This window comes from Carassius gibelio, chromosome B24, assembly GCF_023724105.1.
Source record: "Carassius gibelio isolate Cgi1373 ecotype wild population from Czech Republic chromosome B24, carGib1.2-hapl.c, whole genome shotgun sequence".
Lineage (NCBI taxonomy): Eukaryota > Metazoa > Chordata > Actinopteri > Cypriniformes > Cyprinidae > Carassius > Carassius gibelio.
In genome coordinates, this window is record NC_068419.1 from 6033593 (window position 1) to 6052718 (window position 19126).

The 19126-nt window shown below is 35.6% G+C and overlaps 1 protein-coding gene across 2 annotated transcripts; it reads left to right on the plus strand.

The window, feature by feature from the left end:
* The first annotated feature begins 1200 nt into the window (after nt 1-1200).
* On the plus strand, nt 1201-18598 carry snx7 (sorting nexin 7). Of its 2 annotated transcripts, XM_052596229.1 has the most exons (10): nt 1242-1488; nt 3251-3436; nt 3518-3628; nt 3880-4044; nt 5128-5326; nt 5452-5651; nt 6635-6721; nt 8146-8247; nt 12529-12681; nt 17656-18598. In XM_052596229.1, the coding sequence occupies exons 1-10, from the start codon at nt 1366-1368 to the stop codon at nt 17731-17733; spliced, it is 1404 nt and encodes a 467-aa protein (XP_052452189.1). In that variant the 5' UTR covers nt 1242-1365; the 3' UTR covers nt 17734-18598. The 2 variants fall into 2 exon arrangements, with proteins under 2 accessions (XP_052452190.1, XP_052452189.1); XM_052596230.1 differs by lacking the exon at nt 8146-8247 and having other exon boundaries at nt 1201-1488.
* Nucleotides 18599-19126: the final 528 nt, after the last annotated feature.

Consider the following 19126-nt stretch of genomic DNA (forward strand, 5'->3'; position numbering starts at 1 on the left):
GGCTGACCTTTTTTGTGCTTGCAGCTACAGCTGCCTGGTTCAGGCATGCGTGAGGCCTGCCCTTTCTACAGATATTCTTATACTTCATATGCTTTATAATGCGATCTATGCAAGATTTCAAAGAGTTCTTATGCAGAAGGGATTCAGCTTTGAAACGGTATTACTATATCCTGACGCATGCTATAGAATAACTCTTGATTTAGTTTCATACCAAACTAATTTAATAATATAAAAAAAGCTATATCTAGTATGATATCTAGTTTTCACACAATTAAAGAATGTTAAGCTTTATAATTTTTGATAATATAATGGTTGAAGTCCAAATTCAAAGAAATATGATCAAGTCAAACATTCATTATATCCAAGGGGATGGTCTTTATTTGATTAAATAAATGAAATAACTGACAACTAATGAGGAATTCTGTGGCCGAATACTTTATATTAATGACTTGAGCGGTCTCATGATAAGTACTTAAATTTAATATAGTCTGACTGACATGTCCCCAATTAGACGTTTCCTAATAAGTCTCTTATTAGATATGCCCGATTTCGTCCCATAATACGGACTCACACAGCAAAATAGTTGAGTGTTTGCACAGCTATATAGAATTGTAATTGCCACTGTCATATGAAGTCTTAATTATGAGATGTGACGCATTGCAAAGGCATTTAAATTGAGCAACAGTATCATCTGCTGGTTGGAAAAGGACATAGCAGGAATTCAGTGCTAGTTCTACAAACTCCAAACTGAAATACAGCTGGTGCATTAAATACTGATATGAATGAAGGGGAATTTAATTAAACTTGATATTTCAAGACATTTACACAGTTCTTGAATATATAGACTTGAGTCAATACAGTGAGTAGCAAGTATTTATTATGATATATATATATATATTATAATTATTATATACGCTTTAGTGTTTGTTTTTTTGGGGGTTTTTTTTTTTATTACTGCAGTTTTTATAGAATATACGGTATATTTTGTAGTAAGACAATTAAATGAAAGAACCCATAATCACAGAGTTCCATAGCCAAAGAATTATGCAATACACACAAACCTTTTACACTTTTAAAACACTAATTTGATGTTAATCACTATTATTTCACAGTTCAAAACTGAATAATCTTTAAAGGCAAGAGCTGTTGGCCATTAACAAACCACAACATCAAACCAAATAGCTACCGTAAACACGCTCCTTCACGTGGGCGTCCCCCAGAGCTCAGCTCTCGGCCCATTCCTAGTCTCGCGGTTTCCGATTCTGCGCAGTTGAGCCTGATCCGCCTCGGCTGAGCTTTTGAGAGTTGTGCGGAAAACCCGATGAAGTCCAGAAAACTTGTAACAAAGTAGCGATCTGAGCAAAGATGAGTGGATCTGTTGTCGACAACACCGTGTCACCGGGCAGTTCTTCGGTTGCGATTCCGACAGACATCAGCGGGCAAATATTAGATCTAGATGAAGACGATGACTTGGAAGTTTTCAGTAAGGTAATTTATTATCAACTAGTTTCAACTCGGATCCACCGCAGGCTGATCGATCTGTTGTGTGAAACAGAGACATCAGTGTTGATGTCTTTTGATTATATTTAATCAATGGCGTAGAAATCTCAACTTCTCTTGGTGTTTTGCTGTGTTCTGAAGTTCCAAAGGTCAGCGATCAGGCGCTGTCATGCCATGCATTTCTTTTTTCACTTCTGGGTTTTTACTGTTGTACTTTCTGTATACTTCGTCATTTGATGGAAGCTTATTAGTTTTTAAAATAGTCAGAAACTCAGGAAAGAGCTCAGTAGCCTACAAATGCAACCGGTGCGAACACCTGTTATTTGAGTTTGTCTGTCTCACTGTCGCCAACATAATGTTATTTATCTGTCTGACTGTTTGTCTGGTTGTCTGTCGGCCAGTCAGTCCCTGTCGGTCGACGGTCAGTTATAAGAACACCATAACAACAGGACACCATGACACCTAGCAACAGTTCAAACACCCTATAATCTAGGCAGAACACCCTTTCGAATCCTAGCAAACACCCTGCCAACACCCAACAAGTGTTAAGAGCACCCTAGCAATGCCTAACAAGAGGTAAAAAACCCTAGCAACTAAACAGAACGCCCTAACAAATCTCAGCAAGCAGTTAGAACACCCTAGCAACACTTATAAACCATTAGAACAAAAGTCAGAACACCCTAGCAATGCCTAGCAACAGATAGAACACCCGTAATAACTAGGCAGAACACCCTAGCAATGCCCAGCAACAGATAGAACACCCTAACAACTAGGAAGAACATCCTAGCAATGCCTAGCAACAGTTAAAACACCCTAACAACTCGGAAGAACATCCTAGCAATGCCTAGCAACAATTAGAAATCCCTTAGCAACTAGGCAGAACACCCTAGCAATGTCTAACAAAGGTTAGAACACCCTAGCAATGCCTAGCAACATTTAAAACACCCTAACAACTAGGAAGAACACTCTAGCAATGCCTAGCAACAATTAGAACACCCATAGCAACTACACAGAACACCCTAGCAATGTCTAACGAAAGTTAGATCACCCTAGCAATGCCTAGCAACACCTAGCAACAGTTAAAACACCCGTAATAACTAGACAGAACATCCTAGCAATGCCTAGCAACAGTTAGAACACCCTAACAACTAGGCAGAACACCCTAACAATTCCTAGCAACAGTTAGAACACCATAGCAACTGGGCAGAACATCCTGAGAGTTCTCAGCAAGTCATTCTTAATGAACGTTCCGTTGTAGTTGAAGTGTTTATACCTCTCTCTAACTGCTGGTGTTGTCGTCAGTATCAGCACCAGTGAATGGTTTTGAATGGAAGTGCTGTGTTTGTTGGGTAAAGCAGCAGTGTAGTTTGTGCTGACTACAGGCCAGTTTGTTATGACAGGAAACAGACGCTCAGGCTTCTTTCCCAGCAGCTGGGGCTAAACGAAAGGGATTTGCATGCGTAAGTGTTTGGACCAGGAAAGCATAGCGAGAAAATAGGAAAATCAGATGTTTGTCTCTCACTGTGATCGGAACACAAACACAACTCTAAAATCAAGTTCATGGCAATATTACATCCAGTTCTAAATAATGATACACTGTTATGGCATGATACTGTGGTTATGTGGCGTAGTAACAATATCAGAATCATTGATTGATACATTTCTTTAGGTTCAGTAAATATACTATGGAGTTGTTTAGTGTTGCTAGTCCCTCACGTGTCCTGAAGCACGTTTTGTTTTTTTTGTGTAGGATACGACTCCAACAGACGGCAGCTCTTTCAACGCCTCCATGCAGACCTCCCCTGCTTCAATGATCAACCAGTACAAGTTTGAGGAAGACGCTGAAGACACTAAAGATATTTTTGTCACGGTCGATAACCCAGAGAGTCATGTAACGGCTATTGAGACATACATAACCTACCGGGTTGTGACCAAGGTACTTATCTGAGCACGAACTCGCTAAGTCAGGCTCTGTGAATAATTCTCTCATCTTTTCCATCATTCTCCCTCACGTCAGACCACACGGAGCGAGTTTGACTCGAGTGAGTTTGAGGTGCGAAGACGATACCAGGACTTCCTGTGGTTAAAGGGACGCCTGGAAGAAGCTCATCCCACGCTTATTGTTCATGTAGGTGAAGTGTGTGAGTCTCCTGCTTGTCAGACATTCTGGAGAATAAACACATTATGGAAGTTTATGAGATATGGAGAGTCTAAATATTCATTTTTCCAATGGAATATGCTTGTAAAGTTGTTTTTACATTTTAAACTGATTTGACATCATCATTCATCAATAATTAAAGGTGTGGTCCATTTCAAAATGGCTTTGGTTGTGGTGTGCTAAAACTCTCATGAATTATTGATTTGGTTGTGTCCCATCAGCCACTGCCTGAGAAGTTTGTGGTGAAAGGAATGGTGGAGAGGTTTAATGAAGATTTCATCGAGACGAGGAGGAGGGCGCTGCATAGGTTTTTGAACAAAATAGCAGAACATCCCATTTTCTCCAGCAGTGAGGATTTTAAGATCTTTCTCACTGCAGCGTCTGGGGTAAGATTGATCGACTGATTTAAGAAATTTGATTAAGTTTATTTCATTCATTCATTCGGTTATCTATTTTTAGACATTTAATGCAGTTTATTTATACATTTTATTTATTCATTTTTATTTAGGTATCTATAAATCAGTCCTATACATTTTATACAACTGATTTATACATATTTATTCATTCATACATTTTTAATGATCTATTTATTTTTATTTATTTATTTTTATACATTATATAATTTTTTTTTTTTCATTCATTTAGTTATCTGCTATTTATTAATGCATTTATCAAAAGTATATATTTTTAATCATTACTATTATTATATGTAGTTAATGTATAAGCTAGTTAATGTAGTTGTAATACTTAAAAGGTAGAGTAGAGGTATAAAACGTATAACTGTTGTGCATAACTCTTCCCAAACCATGTCTTGAAACCAAAAAATCATCCATACTCGGGGCTTTTTTTGACCCGGACTGGAAAGTGATCACCCAGCAACCACCCAGAACATCTTAGCAACCATGTAGCAGTGCTATATTATAACTACCATATTTTTGTCTTGTGTTGATGTTCCACTGTTAGGTTTTGCGTGTCTATCAGATACATTGTTTTCTTCCTAATAAGAAAAAAACCAGCCTGTTCACACACACACACACATAAACACAGACAGTCCCACATTACCATGATAATAACCACTGACCTTCTGTGTGTTCATTATATGTGATCTACGTTTGTTTAATAAGAGGAATATGTTAAATGCATGCAGATAATGTGACAGTTTCTGTGTTTAGCCCCGGCTGAGTGATCTCTAAGTTAAGTACTTTATAAAGAGCTCCTCACTTCCCTTCAGTCATAAAAAAGGAAGTTTAGCTGTTATGGATATTTGACGCTTCGTAGGCTGCTATGATACACAGTTTTATCAGCTTTATTTGCACTGGTGTTGCCATTACTGCCCGACCATGAACACATGCACACATTTTTCGCCATCAGAGGCTTTTGCTGAGTAAAAATGAGAGGAGTTGAGAATTATTTAGCTGTAGTCTCTGTAGTTCAGTAACCTCATGCTCCGTTCCTATCATCCTCTGCAGGAGTTGTCCTCTCATAAGAAACAAGGTCCGGGGTTTCTGAGCCGGATGGGGGAGACGGTCAAAGCCGTCGCTGCTGCGGTCAGAGGGGTCAGAAACCGGCCTCTGGAGTTCACAGAAATGCAGGAGTACGTGGAGGCCTTCAGTCAGAAGATCAGCTCGCTTGATAAAGTCACTCAAAGGATCGTCAGAGAGCAGAAGGGTTCGGTTTTGTTCCATTCGCTCACTTTTCAGTGAATTCTCATCTCTGATTGGTTGACACTTAGTGGACAGTATCTGCTGTGGTTATGGATGTTCTACATAAACCAGCTGCTGTTGTTGTCACAGAGTATCTGGAGGAGGTGAAGGATTCTGGGCCGGCATACGCGCTGTGGTCACAATCAGAGGAGGAGCTGGCCGAGCCCCTGAAGAACGTGGCCGGCTGTGTGGACAGATGCTGCAAGGAGACAGAGGAGCAGGTCAAGAATCTCAATGATCACCTGATTCCAGTCCTTCACGAGTACGTCCTCTGCGCAGACACACTCAAGGTAGAGTGACTAGATCTGTTTTTGTCTTTTAAAGGATAGTTCACCCTAAAATTCAAATTCAGTCATCATTTGTTCACATTTATATCATTCCGAACCCGTATAACTCGCAGAACACAATGAAAAAAATAAAAATAATACCATTATTCAGCAATGATTCATTCAATTCATCAAGAGTGATGGTAGAGAGATTTATAATGTAAAAAAAATGATTCAAATACATGCAGTTATTTTGAACTTTCTGTTCTTCAAAGAATCATTTAAAAATTATCACGGTTTTAACAAAAAATATTAAAGCAGCACAACTTTTTTAAATGTTTTTAAATATTTCTTTTGTAGCATTTCAGCGTATTAATATGATTTCTGAAGGATCGTGTAATACTGAAGACTGAAGTAATGATCACAGTTGCATCATAGGAATAATTTATGTTTTAAAATGTATATTTAAATAGAATACTGTTATTTTAAACTGTAATACTTTTTCACAAAATTTGTGTTTTACTGTATTTAAAAAACAAAACAAATAAATGCAGCATTTGTGAGTATAAGAGTCTCAATAAAAATCATTCCAACCCCAAACTTTTCAACACTACTGAAGTAATTTATTTGGACATCCTTCAAAAATCATATTTCACTTAAAAAATTAAAATAATAATAATAATTAATACAAAATAAAAACGCATATGGTTCAGAACACATGAGGTTGAGTTCCTTTTTTAAGTCCACTATCCCTTCACGTGTAGAATGTTATTCATTTGTTTTGGTTAAGGCAAATGACCTGCTAGCATAAAAATCATGTTTGAATTGATACAATGTTTGATGCATGTCATCCCGTCTAATATTAACCTTGATGCAAAGCTAAGATCAATACAGCCAGCGTTATGCTTTTTCCAAGGCTTATTACATATTTCATTCAGCCTTACATTTCATTAAAATATATCGATCGCAATTTTCATACTTCATGATTATCGATCACGGGTTTTCAGGCGGTCCTCAGGAGGCGAGACAACATCCAGGCGGATTTCGAAGCCAAGACTGAGGCTCTTGCCACAAAGAAGGCCGACAGAGACACGGTAGGTCTATTATTGACTCATTCAGTCCCCCACGAAATCCATCCAGTGCTCCTTTGGAAAATTCATGGAGATTATTTTTAATAAAAGCGAGCTCTAGCTGTCTTCCTGGCTTTCATTAGACAGCGCTGCTTTTTAAGCTGTAAGAGGAATTTAGAGAGATTATACGACTATCTCCAGATCGCTGTAGATGTCCCTTGAAGCCAGACCACTCTTGAAGTGGGAAGCTTTCAAATATTACTCATATTGCCCAAGCTAATATTGCCATATTTAAGTCTCTTTGGCTGTTTGAGTTTATTTTTGTCAATTCCATCAAATATCAGGGGCAGGACGCTTGAACGCTTTGAAAGGGTATTGATGGACAAAGTACCGATGGTGTCCAGAGAAGCTTAGCAGCGTCTCAGCTCTCGTCAATTTAATTACGTGCTTTGATTGAGCTGGTCCCTGCTGAATTATGCTGCTAACTACAAAAGGCCATTTCCAAAATGAGAAGGTATCCCCAATGGCCTGAGTTTTCTTTTTTAACCAATAACTATATGCTCCAGATTCATTTACTCCCAGTGTGTAGAAGAAAAGATGTGCCATATAATGAATTTGAATATGTGTCCACTTTTTGCTTTTTATCATTGTGTAAAATTTGCATAAAATAACTACTAAACAATACGTAAAAGCTTACTTTAAAATTGTACTTTGGTCAAGGTACAAGTTACTTTTAAACTAGTTAAATGGCAGTCAGACCACACTTTTTATAAAAGTTTTCAGTTTTTTATATACATGTCCAAATTAAGTTGCAAGGGCACTCTTCCTAAAATATTCTCGGGGAGGGGGGGGGTAATTTATACACTAAATTGTGTATAAAATATTATGTGGGAAATATTTACTGTATAAATATTTGATTTTCATTTTATTTCAATATTTAACTTTTTTTTTCTGCCCATCATTTGTGTGTAAACCTGAAGAGTAGATTTTAAAATTAACTTTACTTTATTATTATCATCATTATTATTAATATTAAAATTTGTACACTATTTTAAGTAATTAAAAAAATATATATTTTAAATCTCTAACTGTCAGATATTTATTATTTCAGTCAAATGTTAAATGCTGCTACAAAAGACCTAAAGTGCCAATAAAAATACTTTGTGAATTGTTTTTTGAACCAGATTGATTACACTACAGAAGTGCTTCACTAAAATCAATTCTAGTCAAAAACCCATTCTAAAGTGAGGGCATTTGATCATTGCTTCTGTTTGCTGGAGTGTAAAGCTACTTGTGCCGGGGATTTAACCAATATCCCAATATAAACCCAATATAGCATTTCTGAAATTACATCGTGTGATATGTTATTCCCACAGTAAATGGGTTTTGTGACTTCCAGTCCAGACATGTTCATATTCATGTGTTAACTGCTCATGTGTCCACTGAAGGAGTCTAAGGTGCTGAGTTTAGCATGGGACAGCTTGGTGGGACGATCCCCTGAGGAGGTCAAACAGCAGAAACAGCAGAAACTTAAGGGCGAGATTAATGAGGTAACAGTCCCCCTTAGCGCTTGAGCTTGGCCTGACTAGCTTCTTCTGGCTTTATTTACTCAAGAGTTGATTTGACAATAGTACGTGGCTTTTCTGAGGCGACCACACCTTGATATGAGGGTGTGTTGTCGCCTCGTCTTTGTTTCACATATTTTTGCTCCGTTTAGGCCAGCATGTGGCTTTATGTTTGAAAGCTGTGACGTTTGATGTCAACATCTACGCTTTCAAAACGCTGCCTAATATTTCACTCTGCCGAGCATGTTAGTATAGTAGCCTTTTACTTATGGAGTAAAGGTGTGGTTCATGTGACCTTTCTCAGACTTGTCCCTCCACTTTGTGCTACAGACATGAATAAAACCTTAAATCATGTGGCTTGTTGAGGAGAGGTGTGTTATTACTTTCTTGGAGATCAGGGCCAGGTATATGTATATGTGTATAACTGAGGGTTTGCTCAGCCTGATTGGCATGTTGCAATCAGTTTTTAGTTGAGTAACTAATCTTTTTATTCTATTTTCAGTTGATTTTTAATTTAGTTTACATTGTCATTGTTACCTTTTTCTACATTTTTGCTTTATTAAAAATTTTCGTAGTTTGTAGTACTTCCAAGGTAAATGTGGAGCCTTACATTTTTTTTTTTTAGTTAATTTTTTTAGTTTAACTAGGTTTTACAGCATTTTTCATTTACTCCATGGACAAGCAATATAAAAATCGAATTGTTTTCTGCTTCTGTCTGCTATGTGTTACTGTGGCTTAGTCGTAGAGCATTGCATTAGCAGCGCAAAAGGTTGTGGGTTCAATTCCCAGGGTACAAACATACAGATAAAAACAAATGTAGAGCCTGAATGCACTGTAAGTCGCTTTGGATAAAAGCATCTGCCAAATGCATAAATGTAAATGCTATGTTTGCTAGCAGACTATGCGAGTTTTTAGCAGTTAGCACAAATACTCCAGACAAATTGAGCTAGGATTCTCATACATGAGTTATGGGGTTTGGACCTAGTCTGCATCACTTCCTCATCCTGCTGCTCTCTTTCTCTTTTCCACAGTATTTCCTGTCATGTTTACTTTCACTCTAAATTAATGAGAAAAAGACTGTAGGATGCAGCCATGTGCTTTCTGTCCAATAGAGGGCAGTAAAGGTCACTATAAACAAGTGGAAGATCATCATCCCATTTATGGAAAACTCTCTCCGATAGACCTAAATAAAAGAAACACTTACTTCAGTAGTGTCAACAAACTTGAACATGTGACTCAAGTTTGCGCAAGATTATTAATTCATTTCTTTGTGTGGATTTTAGTCACTTAGTTTGGCTTTGTGTATAAATGTGTGTGTTTGGGTGACCGCAGCATCAGATCAGCGGAACTAATGATCTGGCCTGCTTGTCAGAAGCGAGACGCAGCTGTAGACAACGTCTCGTCCCTAGAGCAATGCGTCCACTCACCAAACACAACCGCTGTTCCACAAGACATCCCCACATCCGATTCACACGAACACACGCTACATTGGAAATGAGATAGAGCTCTAACAGACAGCTACCTCTGACCTTCATTAGCTTACCTGTCAATAAACAGCTCGCTCTGTGTTTCTTAAATGATCCTCTCATTCTTGGCCCACTGATCTGACATGCCACCGTCCCCACAGGCATGTCATTCCCAACATCACTGGGCATGTTTACTGTTCATCTCTCTCTATGTTTAGACACTTATACTGCTGAGTGTCATCTGGATGTTCTTTCACCCCTAGAGAGCTTGTGCAGTAAATAGAGTACGATAGAGTTGTTAACAGCCACCTCGCTGTGCAGTGACAGGAAAGATGTTGTGCATTGTGCAAAGATACACAATGTACAGGAAATGGCTGAAAGTTTGTCAACACCCCTGGAATAATTAGAGGAATTTACTACTATTCAGCTACAAAATCTATTTTTATTTTAATTGCATTTATTGGATCACAACTGTAAAAACAGTAATATTGTGAAATAATATAGCTATTTAAAATAACTGTTTTAATATATTTTAAAATGTAGTTTATTCCTGTGAATGAGTTTTCAGTTTATATTTTTGATCAATTTAATGCATATTTGCTGAATGAAAGTTATAATTTCCTTGAAAAAAAAAAATCTTAGAGACCTCGAGGTTTTGAAATGTAGCATAGGCGGGAGAGAGTAAATATGAATAACTGACAATTATGATCGCAGATTCAACGTCATCATTGTTTACTCGGTTAGACTTTCGAGACAACTTGCAGGGAGCCAACACAATTTTTTATTTAATTACAGGGACCGATCTAGTTGATATCAGCATATTAAATTCATTCATGCATGCTCAGCAGGATTTTACAGGAGTTATACTCCTCCGTAATAAGTTTTTACAACACTCCAAAAAGTGTTCGTCAGCAGTCTGATGGCAGAATAGCTACTCTGATAATTTTGGTGGTGGCATTGTGGTTTTAACTTTTGACCATTCAGAGCTACATGACTTGTCATGTCATGTCTCTGAGTCACAGTTCAGGATTAGGGATCCGCAAAACTACATCTGAAGGATTAGTCGATGTGTCTGTCTTAAGGAAATCCTATAGAATTAGGCAGGTTTAGGGTTGAGACCACAGACCCGATTAGATTGGTACTTAGCAATATATTTTAAATGCAGCCCTTTCAATAGAATAAATAACAGATTTTCAACTAAATAATAAATAGACTAAATAAAAACAACTTTTTATTTCTCATTAATATGAATGTTGAAAACAGTTTTGCTTCTTAAAGGCAGGGTAGGTAAAAAATTTATAAACAACTTTCTTCCAAATTCGTTTAAACTTTCTATATATATCAATGCATAATTAAAATGTAAGTACTCTGATAAAAAGAGTATAAAAATCGAGTGACTCTAGACCGTTTAATCTGTATTAAACACAGCTCATTATTTCCATTCGGGACGAAACATAGGATTGGCTTAGGCGACTGTCACTCTCTCACAACCATGGCAACCACACTTTTGCCACACATGACCTGCCCACTTGCGCGCGTACGTTTGATTTGAGGAATTCAAGAGGCACGGATCCTAGGAATACCAAAACAATTGTAGAGAAACAGCAAGCAAAATTCACAGTATCGGCCTATGCAGTTAGTGAAGGCAAACCAGGCAAAAAAAGGAAGACAGTAACAGTACAAGAAAAGGCAATGAACAAAAAGTCTTTGGATAAACAAAGAAATAAAACGTTAGTTAATATCGGTGTGGCTTTCCAGCGATGCGAGAACTGAGGGAACTCAAGGGGCTGAAAAGTGACTCCTTGATGGCTTTATTTCTGCTGGACAGGTAAATCTTTATTTTTGTATTTTGATCATACATATTTTTTTGTTTATTTTTTCATGAAGCATGTGTAATTAGCACACGTAGCTGCATAATATAGCTAACATAACATTACTTAGCGAGCCGTAGTAGAGACGATAAATAAGGAAGGAGCCCTGAAGGGAGGGGGTGGAGTGAATGGAAATAATGAGCTGTCTTTAAAACAGTCGTGAGAGGTCTACAGACACTCGATTTTTATACTTTCTTTTTCAGAGTACTTAGATTTTAATTATGTATTGATATATACAAATTTGGAAAAAAAGTTTTTTATATATTTTTTCCTACCCTGCCTTTAATATTTTTGTGGAAACCATTACATGTTTTCCTGATTCTTTGAATAAAAAGTTAAAAATAAAAGCATAAAGCAGTTCACAGTAAGGCAGCTCACTTATATCATCCGATTGTGGTTGCATCTCTGGAGCTTTATGTTGAATTTTGTTGGCATTAGGTGAATTGCATTGGCATGTTTCAAATCATACTTATCTGACCATTATCACCAAAGAGGTGTCATTGATCACAATTTCAGTATGTAGTACTGCAAGGCTCAGTACTAGGACCATTCCCTTTCATCCTGTACATGCTACCTTAAGGAGATTTCATTAAGAAACCTGAAACTAATTACGCTGACAATAGTCTTTAGATTTTGCTTTGAGAACAGGTGAAACATACCAATTAACAAAACTAATGGAATGCATAGTTGATATAAAAATTTAGATGACTCACTTTCTACTACTAAATTCAGAAATACTGTCTAACTCTTGACCACGATTTTCCATCTTAAAAATATTTCTAAATAACAACCTTTATCTGAATACTTGTCTACTTGTGAATGGCCTTCGATAGAAAAAGAAACTGTTCAGTTTCCTGATGGTCTAGTTATGACATCTACCAGCAGAGGCTAACAGGACCATGCTAACCAACAAATCCTTGTGTGTTCAGATGAGAGATGATCTGGATAAGGCAGAGGACCGGCTGGAGTGGGCAAATAATGCACTCAAAAGTGACTGGACCCGCTGGCAAAAGGTCATGAGGACTGACCTACGATCAGCCTTCGTCGACACAGCAGAGAGGAACGTCAGCTACTATGAAAAGGTAAGATGTTTGCTTAGTCCAAAATATTATTCACTTTTTTTGGTGTCCTTTTGTTGATTTGTTGTTGCCATTTTATAAAAGCTGTAAGCCGCTTGAGGTCATCTGTTACTGCTCTAAATTTGATCAAGCTTTAAAATAGTGATGTATTTGAGAGATAAACATTCGCACAGTATGAGGTGGTAAAAAATGATCCCCGTTGAAGACTTGGACAAACCGCCAACAGATTTTAGACGGATACATGTGGCCATCTGCCTGCATTCATTTGCACAGCCGCCCTGGACATGTGCCAGCAGAGGGTGGTAGTATCTCATTTTTATCCCTGCTGACAAGTAATTGCACTCCAAGTCTATAAATGTTGACATTGCTCACTAGATTGGATGCGTATAAGCCTTAATTTATCTTTTTTTAAAGCTCTCTTCCTTTGCTTTTCGGTCTTAAACTGTAAATCACGACCTCACAGTTGAAGGTGTTTTACAATAGCACAAAATAAAATGAGAAGCAAAGGAGGAAATGCTTAACTTTCAGAGTTTTAGAGATGTTGAATTATGGTTAATCCATAAACAAGTTGTTCCAGTCAATCTAGTCTATCCTGCTGAATTATAATTACATTTGAGATATCAGAATAATGGTAAGGAAAATGTACTGTTAAATTCAGCAGGAGAGCCACATTTATTATTTTACTGTGCACAAGTACTGTAGTATGGTGTTGCGTGTTTCACAAATAAAACTTTAAATTTAAACTTTAATGTTCTTATTTTGAGCATGGTGCAGTTTCTGAGAACATATGTGCCATTGTGTGCTCAAATTTGTGAAATAAAGTTATTGAGGTATCATTAAAACAGACTAAAAAGCAATAAATTAAATGAATACTGCATGTTCACAGGGCCCTGCAGACACACGTGTGTTTTTATGTAACCTCCAGGCAAAGAGGCATTTTTATTTAATGTGGAAGGAAGAGCCTGATAGCATCAAACACTGACCTAAAAGAGAATAAGGTGTGAGGAAAAAAAAAAACAGAGTAGGTGGAAGAATAAGAAAATGTGTTTGTGTAAGAGTATTTCACCAGCATTGGTCTTTGGGGATATCTGTTAATATGAGAAGATCCAGGCTAGAAAATGTGGTCAGACCTACCGTTCTACCATTCTCCCAGTTTAAGTAGTTTTCTCTCGACAAATGGGAAAATTGCCGACAAGTCATTCCCGCCGAGATGAGAAAAATGCATTTTCCACCTCAGATTGTGACCTCTCATTGTTCATTTTCGAAGCTGGAAGGGTCAACCAGTGGACTTTTAAAGGGATAGCTCACCCAAAACTTTCAAATAATTATCAGAATTTGCTGGTAATTATTATTTGTGCCAAACCTGTATGACTTTTTCTTCTGTGGAACAAGAAATTATTATTTAATTGTATTAAATTACAACATTGAATTACAATTTCTAGTTATGTTTTTATTAATATTATATTTTATTTTTATATTAAAATATATATTTCTATTTCTATTTATATATTTAATATAACTCTTATATTTAAATTATACTAAATTATGATCAGCTTCCAGGTCTAAACAACACATTACTGTATAATATTAATTATTCAGAATTATATTATATTATATTAATTATATTAATTATAATAATTCAGTTTCACATCCTGCTTTTTTTTTTTTAACCTATCATAAAGACATTTGCATACGACCTGCATTTCACCTCCCTGTACACATCATTAAGCTGTAACAATGCAAACTCTAATATGAGGAACAGTGTGACCCTGCACATTGGTGTGGGTGGATGTTCAACATTTGCATGCCGCTTAGTACAAAAAAAAAAAACATGGCAACTTCAGAGAATTGCCATGGAGATGCCATAGCAACAAGGCTGTAGCCGAAACGATAGCAAAGATGAGGAAGCTGTCATTAAATGTTAGATACAATTCAGCCAGCACAGAGCCTTCATTCCTCGTTACCTACAGCTGATGCAACTGATGTTGAAAAATTCACATCTCAAGCCCTTCGACCGCGTCTCTGTCCTCCTGCAGCTCAAACAGAATGTTTTTTTGCCGTCTGATCTGCACAGTTACGTCTCAGGTGTGTCTGTGTTGATTATTGTTATTATTCATGCCTCGCTGCCTGATTAGCGGCAGGTTTGGCTGCGAGTGGTTGGACTGGCGTCAGAGCTAATGATCCTCCTGGTAACACAAGAGTCATTAAAGAGACCCAGTCCATCAGGAAGTGTGTGTCAGAGGGACGTGTTGCAAACCAAGCCCTTAGACTCTCTAGACTACTGAAATAGGTACTGATGGTGTTCAAGCCTTGTGTTTCTCACCCAGTCAGTGATCTGGAATGGTCACATGGGTTTGTGTTGTGCCTTTCTGCTTTATTATAGTTTTATTGTGTCCTCATGTGCACTGCATTGCAAATACAGCTTCTGTTGTTGATTCTGAGGCTTGAAGAACATGTTCATAAGTTAGTTGTGTTCAACTTTTCTTTGTTCTGTTCTTTTTTTTTTCCTTGCATTTCCACATTTACCGTATTCTCAGCTTGAAGTTTTTCAATTTTCTCACAACAAATGGGAAAATTGCCGACAAGTCATTCTCCGCTGAGATGAGAATAATGCATTTTCCACCTTTGACTAAGACCGTCTCATTTTCATTATTCTTGTCCTCATTTGACCTTGTTTTGCTTGGAGGGTCAATCGATGCATTTTAAAAGGGCGACTTCACCCAAAACATTTAATTTTGTTGTTTACAAAAAACGTTATTCCAAACCTTCAAACAGACTTTTCTGTTTTTGTTTGTTTATCTATTGAACATTGGTGTCTGTTTTAATTCTACTTTAAATATCATATTTGTACATTAATATAATAGTAAATACATTTTAATTGTTCCAATTATAATATATTAATATATTACTATATTTTAATTATTGAATGTTGATGTCTTGTTAAATATAATTTAATCATAATATTTGTATAATAATCACTGTATATTTCTTTATTAGAAATTTGTTTGGTTTTTTTCTGTTTTTGTTTATTTATTTATTGAACATTGATGTCTGATTTTAATTCTTATTTAATTATAATATTTGTGCATTAATATAATACATTTCTTAATTATACTTATCATAATATATTTGTAATTTAAATTATTTATATACAATGGCTATATATTAATTTATTTTAGTTATTGGATGTCTTATTATAATCAATTATAATATTGATATAATAATCACTTAATTTCTTAATTATATTTAATATCTACTATATTTACTATATAAGATATATAAATATAAGTTATATTTTCATTTTATTCTAATTACGCTAATAATAATATAAATCAACATCAATGTTTGTTATTAATTACAATTGTAATAATATAATTATATATTAGAATTAGGATATTATATATTTTATAGTTTCATAATTACTCTTTATATTTAGTATTATTTTATTTATTTATATTTATGTATATTTTAATTGTTTCTTTGTTACTCATTGAATGTTCTTTTATTAATTATAATTGAATTACTATATTTATACATTAATATAAGTATAATAATTTTTTCTCCTTTCACAATTATGCTAGTTATATAATCAATATTATTTCAATATATTGAATGTTGATTGTGGTTTTTGAAGCAGTTCAGCATTGCGTCATGCTTTCTACCCCTAAACCATTGTAAAATCACTATTATTTGCATTCTACAATTCACAGTCTGGATTTCTTCTAACTTTAGCAAAATATGCTCATTCTTTGCATATGCTTTCATTCCAATCCTGCATTTATGTGAATGAAAGTGAATAGCACACTAAAGTCCTGAGCAGCTGCTGCAGCTTAATCAATATCTTGAACTTGAGTGACCCAGATGTCAACTGTTTCCCTTAACTCCACTGTTTGGAACTGAGACAAATATAGCCGTGTCCTAGTGTGATTTGGAGGGCGACTGTGGTCCAGCGGCCTCACACACGGCCTGTCCAAAGTGGTTTACCGAGGTCACGTCACGTCTGAATCCTGTGGTGATGGAGTGTATTGACTAACTGCTCTTGACAGTCGGTCAGTCGCAGCCAACAGTCCTCCAGAGGTTCTGCTTTAAGAAACACGCTCTCGAGCAGCATCTGAGCAGTTTGGGCCGAGGGTGTTGCGGTGTTTAGGGCCCTGGGCGGCGACTGACAAGTCCCGGTGAGGACATTTATCAAGGGCTTCGAATCTTGACACCTAAATGGCGATCAGGACGAGGAGCGACCGAAGCTTGTGAATGAAATTGGAAACCAAATGGCAGCCACTTGTCAGGCCTCACACTTAAAGCTGTTTAAATGTCTACAATATTTCACTGCAGTAAGAGTTTTTACTCATGTGAGAATGTAAAAAAAAAAAAAAAAAGGGGGGGGGGGTTAAATAGGTGTATATGGATAGTGTTGCACGCGCATTTGCTTGGGAAAATAAATTGAATTAAAAAAAAAAAACGTATATTATTTTTATTTTATTATAATTATTATTGTATATTTTATATATGAATAATTATACTTTTTATATTGAATATTATTTATTATATAATTATAATATTTTTGAAATTTATATATTTCTAATATATTTACTCTTATTTAAATGATTTATAATGCTTGCATATTTATTGAACGTTGGTCTGTTATTGAATATTTCCATCTGTTATGATTCATCTGTAATATATATTATTATAATACATATTTTCATAATTTTAGTAGTTATTACTTTATTTACTATAATGAAGTTTATTTACTATAATAAACAATTATTTATTTATATATATATATATATATATATATTACAATTTAGATTATGTATTTTAAAATTAGTGTATATACATATACATATATATATATATATACATGTATTGTATAATTTATATATTTAGAATTATATAGTTTAAATGTATTATTTTATTTAAATTATTTATTACATGTATTTTATTTATTACATTGCTTGTGTATATGTTCTTTTGCAGTGTTTGGCAGTATGGGAGTCGTTCTTGCATTCTCAAAGGACAGACGCTGAAGGAAATGGAAATGTTGACTTTTCCTAATCTCTCGTGGTGCTTTTATCTGAACGGGACCACCAAAGATGCTTTTATTCCTGCAGAAGCCAACAAGATTCATATTTAGAGACCGAGGCACCAAAGAGAGGGACAGTCACCCTGTAAAAACATATCCAAACATTCACCCACTCAACCAGAGAGATCGAGAGGAGAATTTCTTTCTGTCATCTGTACGGCTCACATTTGAATTCTTTTGATAATGGGAAAAAAATAATATTGCCAAATATTTTATACTGAGATCTATTTTTCATTTTTGATTATATAAATACAACACATGAGATGGAAAAAAAAGTAATGCAATTCCTGGAAGATGAAGATGCACGCATTATGGCTTTATTGCATCATCTGACCTTTCTAGTGAGGATTTTATCCATATGATGTTTGCTATTTCATATTTCCTGCCCTTTTGCAGATCAATGCAAATGCTTTTTACCTCTTATCAGAGCTGCCTCGATGCAAAAACCAGTCAATTAGAGTATAAATAAATATAAATGCACTCTGAATGGATGCATTTCTTGCATTGGACTGAATTCATCATTGTGCTATTCCATTCAGGTTACTGAAGCTGCATCTTTATGCAAAAAAATCATATATTAAAGATGCTGACATTCCAGAATTGTTTACATGTAATTGTAGTGCATAAATCAAAAGAATTTACCTGCTGCCTTTTAATGTGAATTGAGTGTATTGTTTTAGATTCTTCCATATGATTTAATGCGGTGCACTAATTTCATAAAGTAATAAATTGCAACCTGATTTAAAACCGCTTTTTCAGATCAGTAGTGAAGTTAATGTCTTGGATGTATTCTTGGAATAGCTGTAAAGAAAGTTATTGAAAAGATGATTGAAAGAAGTCTTGTGGTGTGTGTTTTTATTCTCTCTCGAGGGAAATTAAGCAAACAGTTCGGTATGTTAGATGCTAAACTGGGTTACCATCACAGCTTGATCACATGAAACATTAAAGAGCTCTTTAAATGACTCTGTGCCATAAAATTATTACTTTGTTTATTAGAGGAGTTCATTAAATGCAAAATATAAGGAGTACATTAGGGTTAATTAAGTAACCTGATTCACGAACAAAAGGCTCTTATGAACAGATTCTTTTTGGTGAATCAAATTCTTACAGAGTAAACAATGTAACCTGATTCATGAACAAATTACTCTTATGAACAGATTATTTTTGGTGAATCAAAAGCATACAGTGCAAACAATGTAGCTTAATTCACAAATTAATTAATATTATGAACAGATTCTTTTTGGTGAATCAAAAGCATACAATGGAACCAAAGTAGCCTGATTAACAAATAAGTGACTCTTCTGAACAGGCTCATTTTAGTGAATCAAAAGCATACAATGCAACCAATGTAACCTGATTCACGTA

Coding starts and splice junctions, on each gene's coding strand:
- snx7 (XM_052596229.1), top strand. CDS start 1,366: ATGAGTGGATCTGTTGTCGACAACACCGTGTCACCGGGCAGTTCTTCG. Junction 1,489..3,250: donor ACTTGGAAGTTTTCAGTAAG/GTAATTTATTAT, acceptor TTTTTTGTGTAG/GATACGACTCCAACAGACGG. Junction 3,629..3,879: donor ATCCCACGCTTATTGTTCAT/GTAGGTGAAGTG, acceptor GTGTCCCATCAG/CCACTGCCTGAGAAGTTTGT.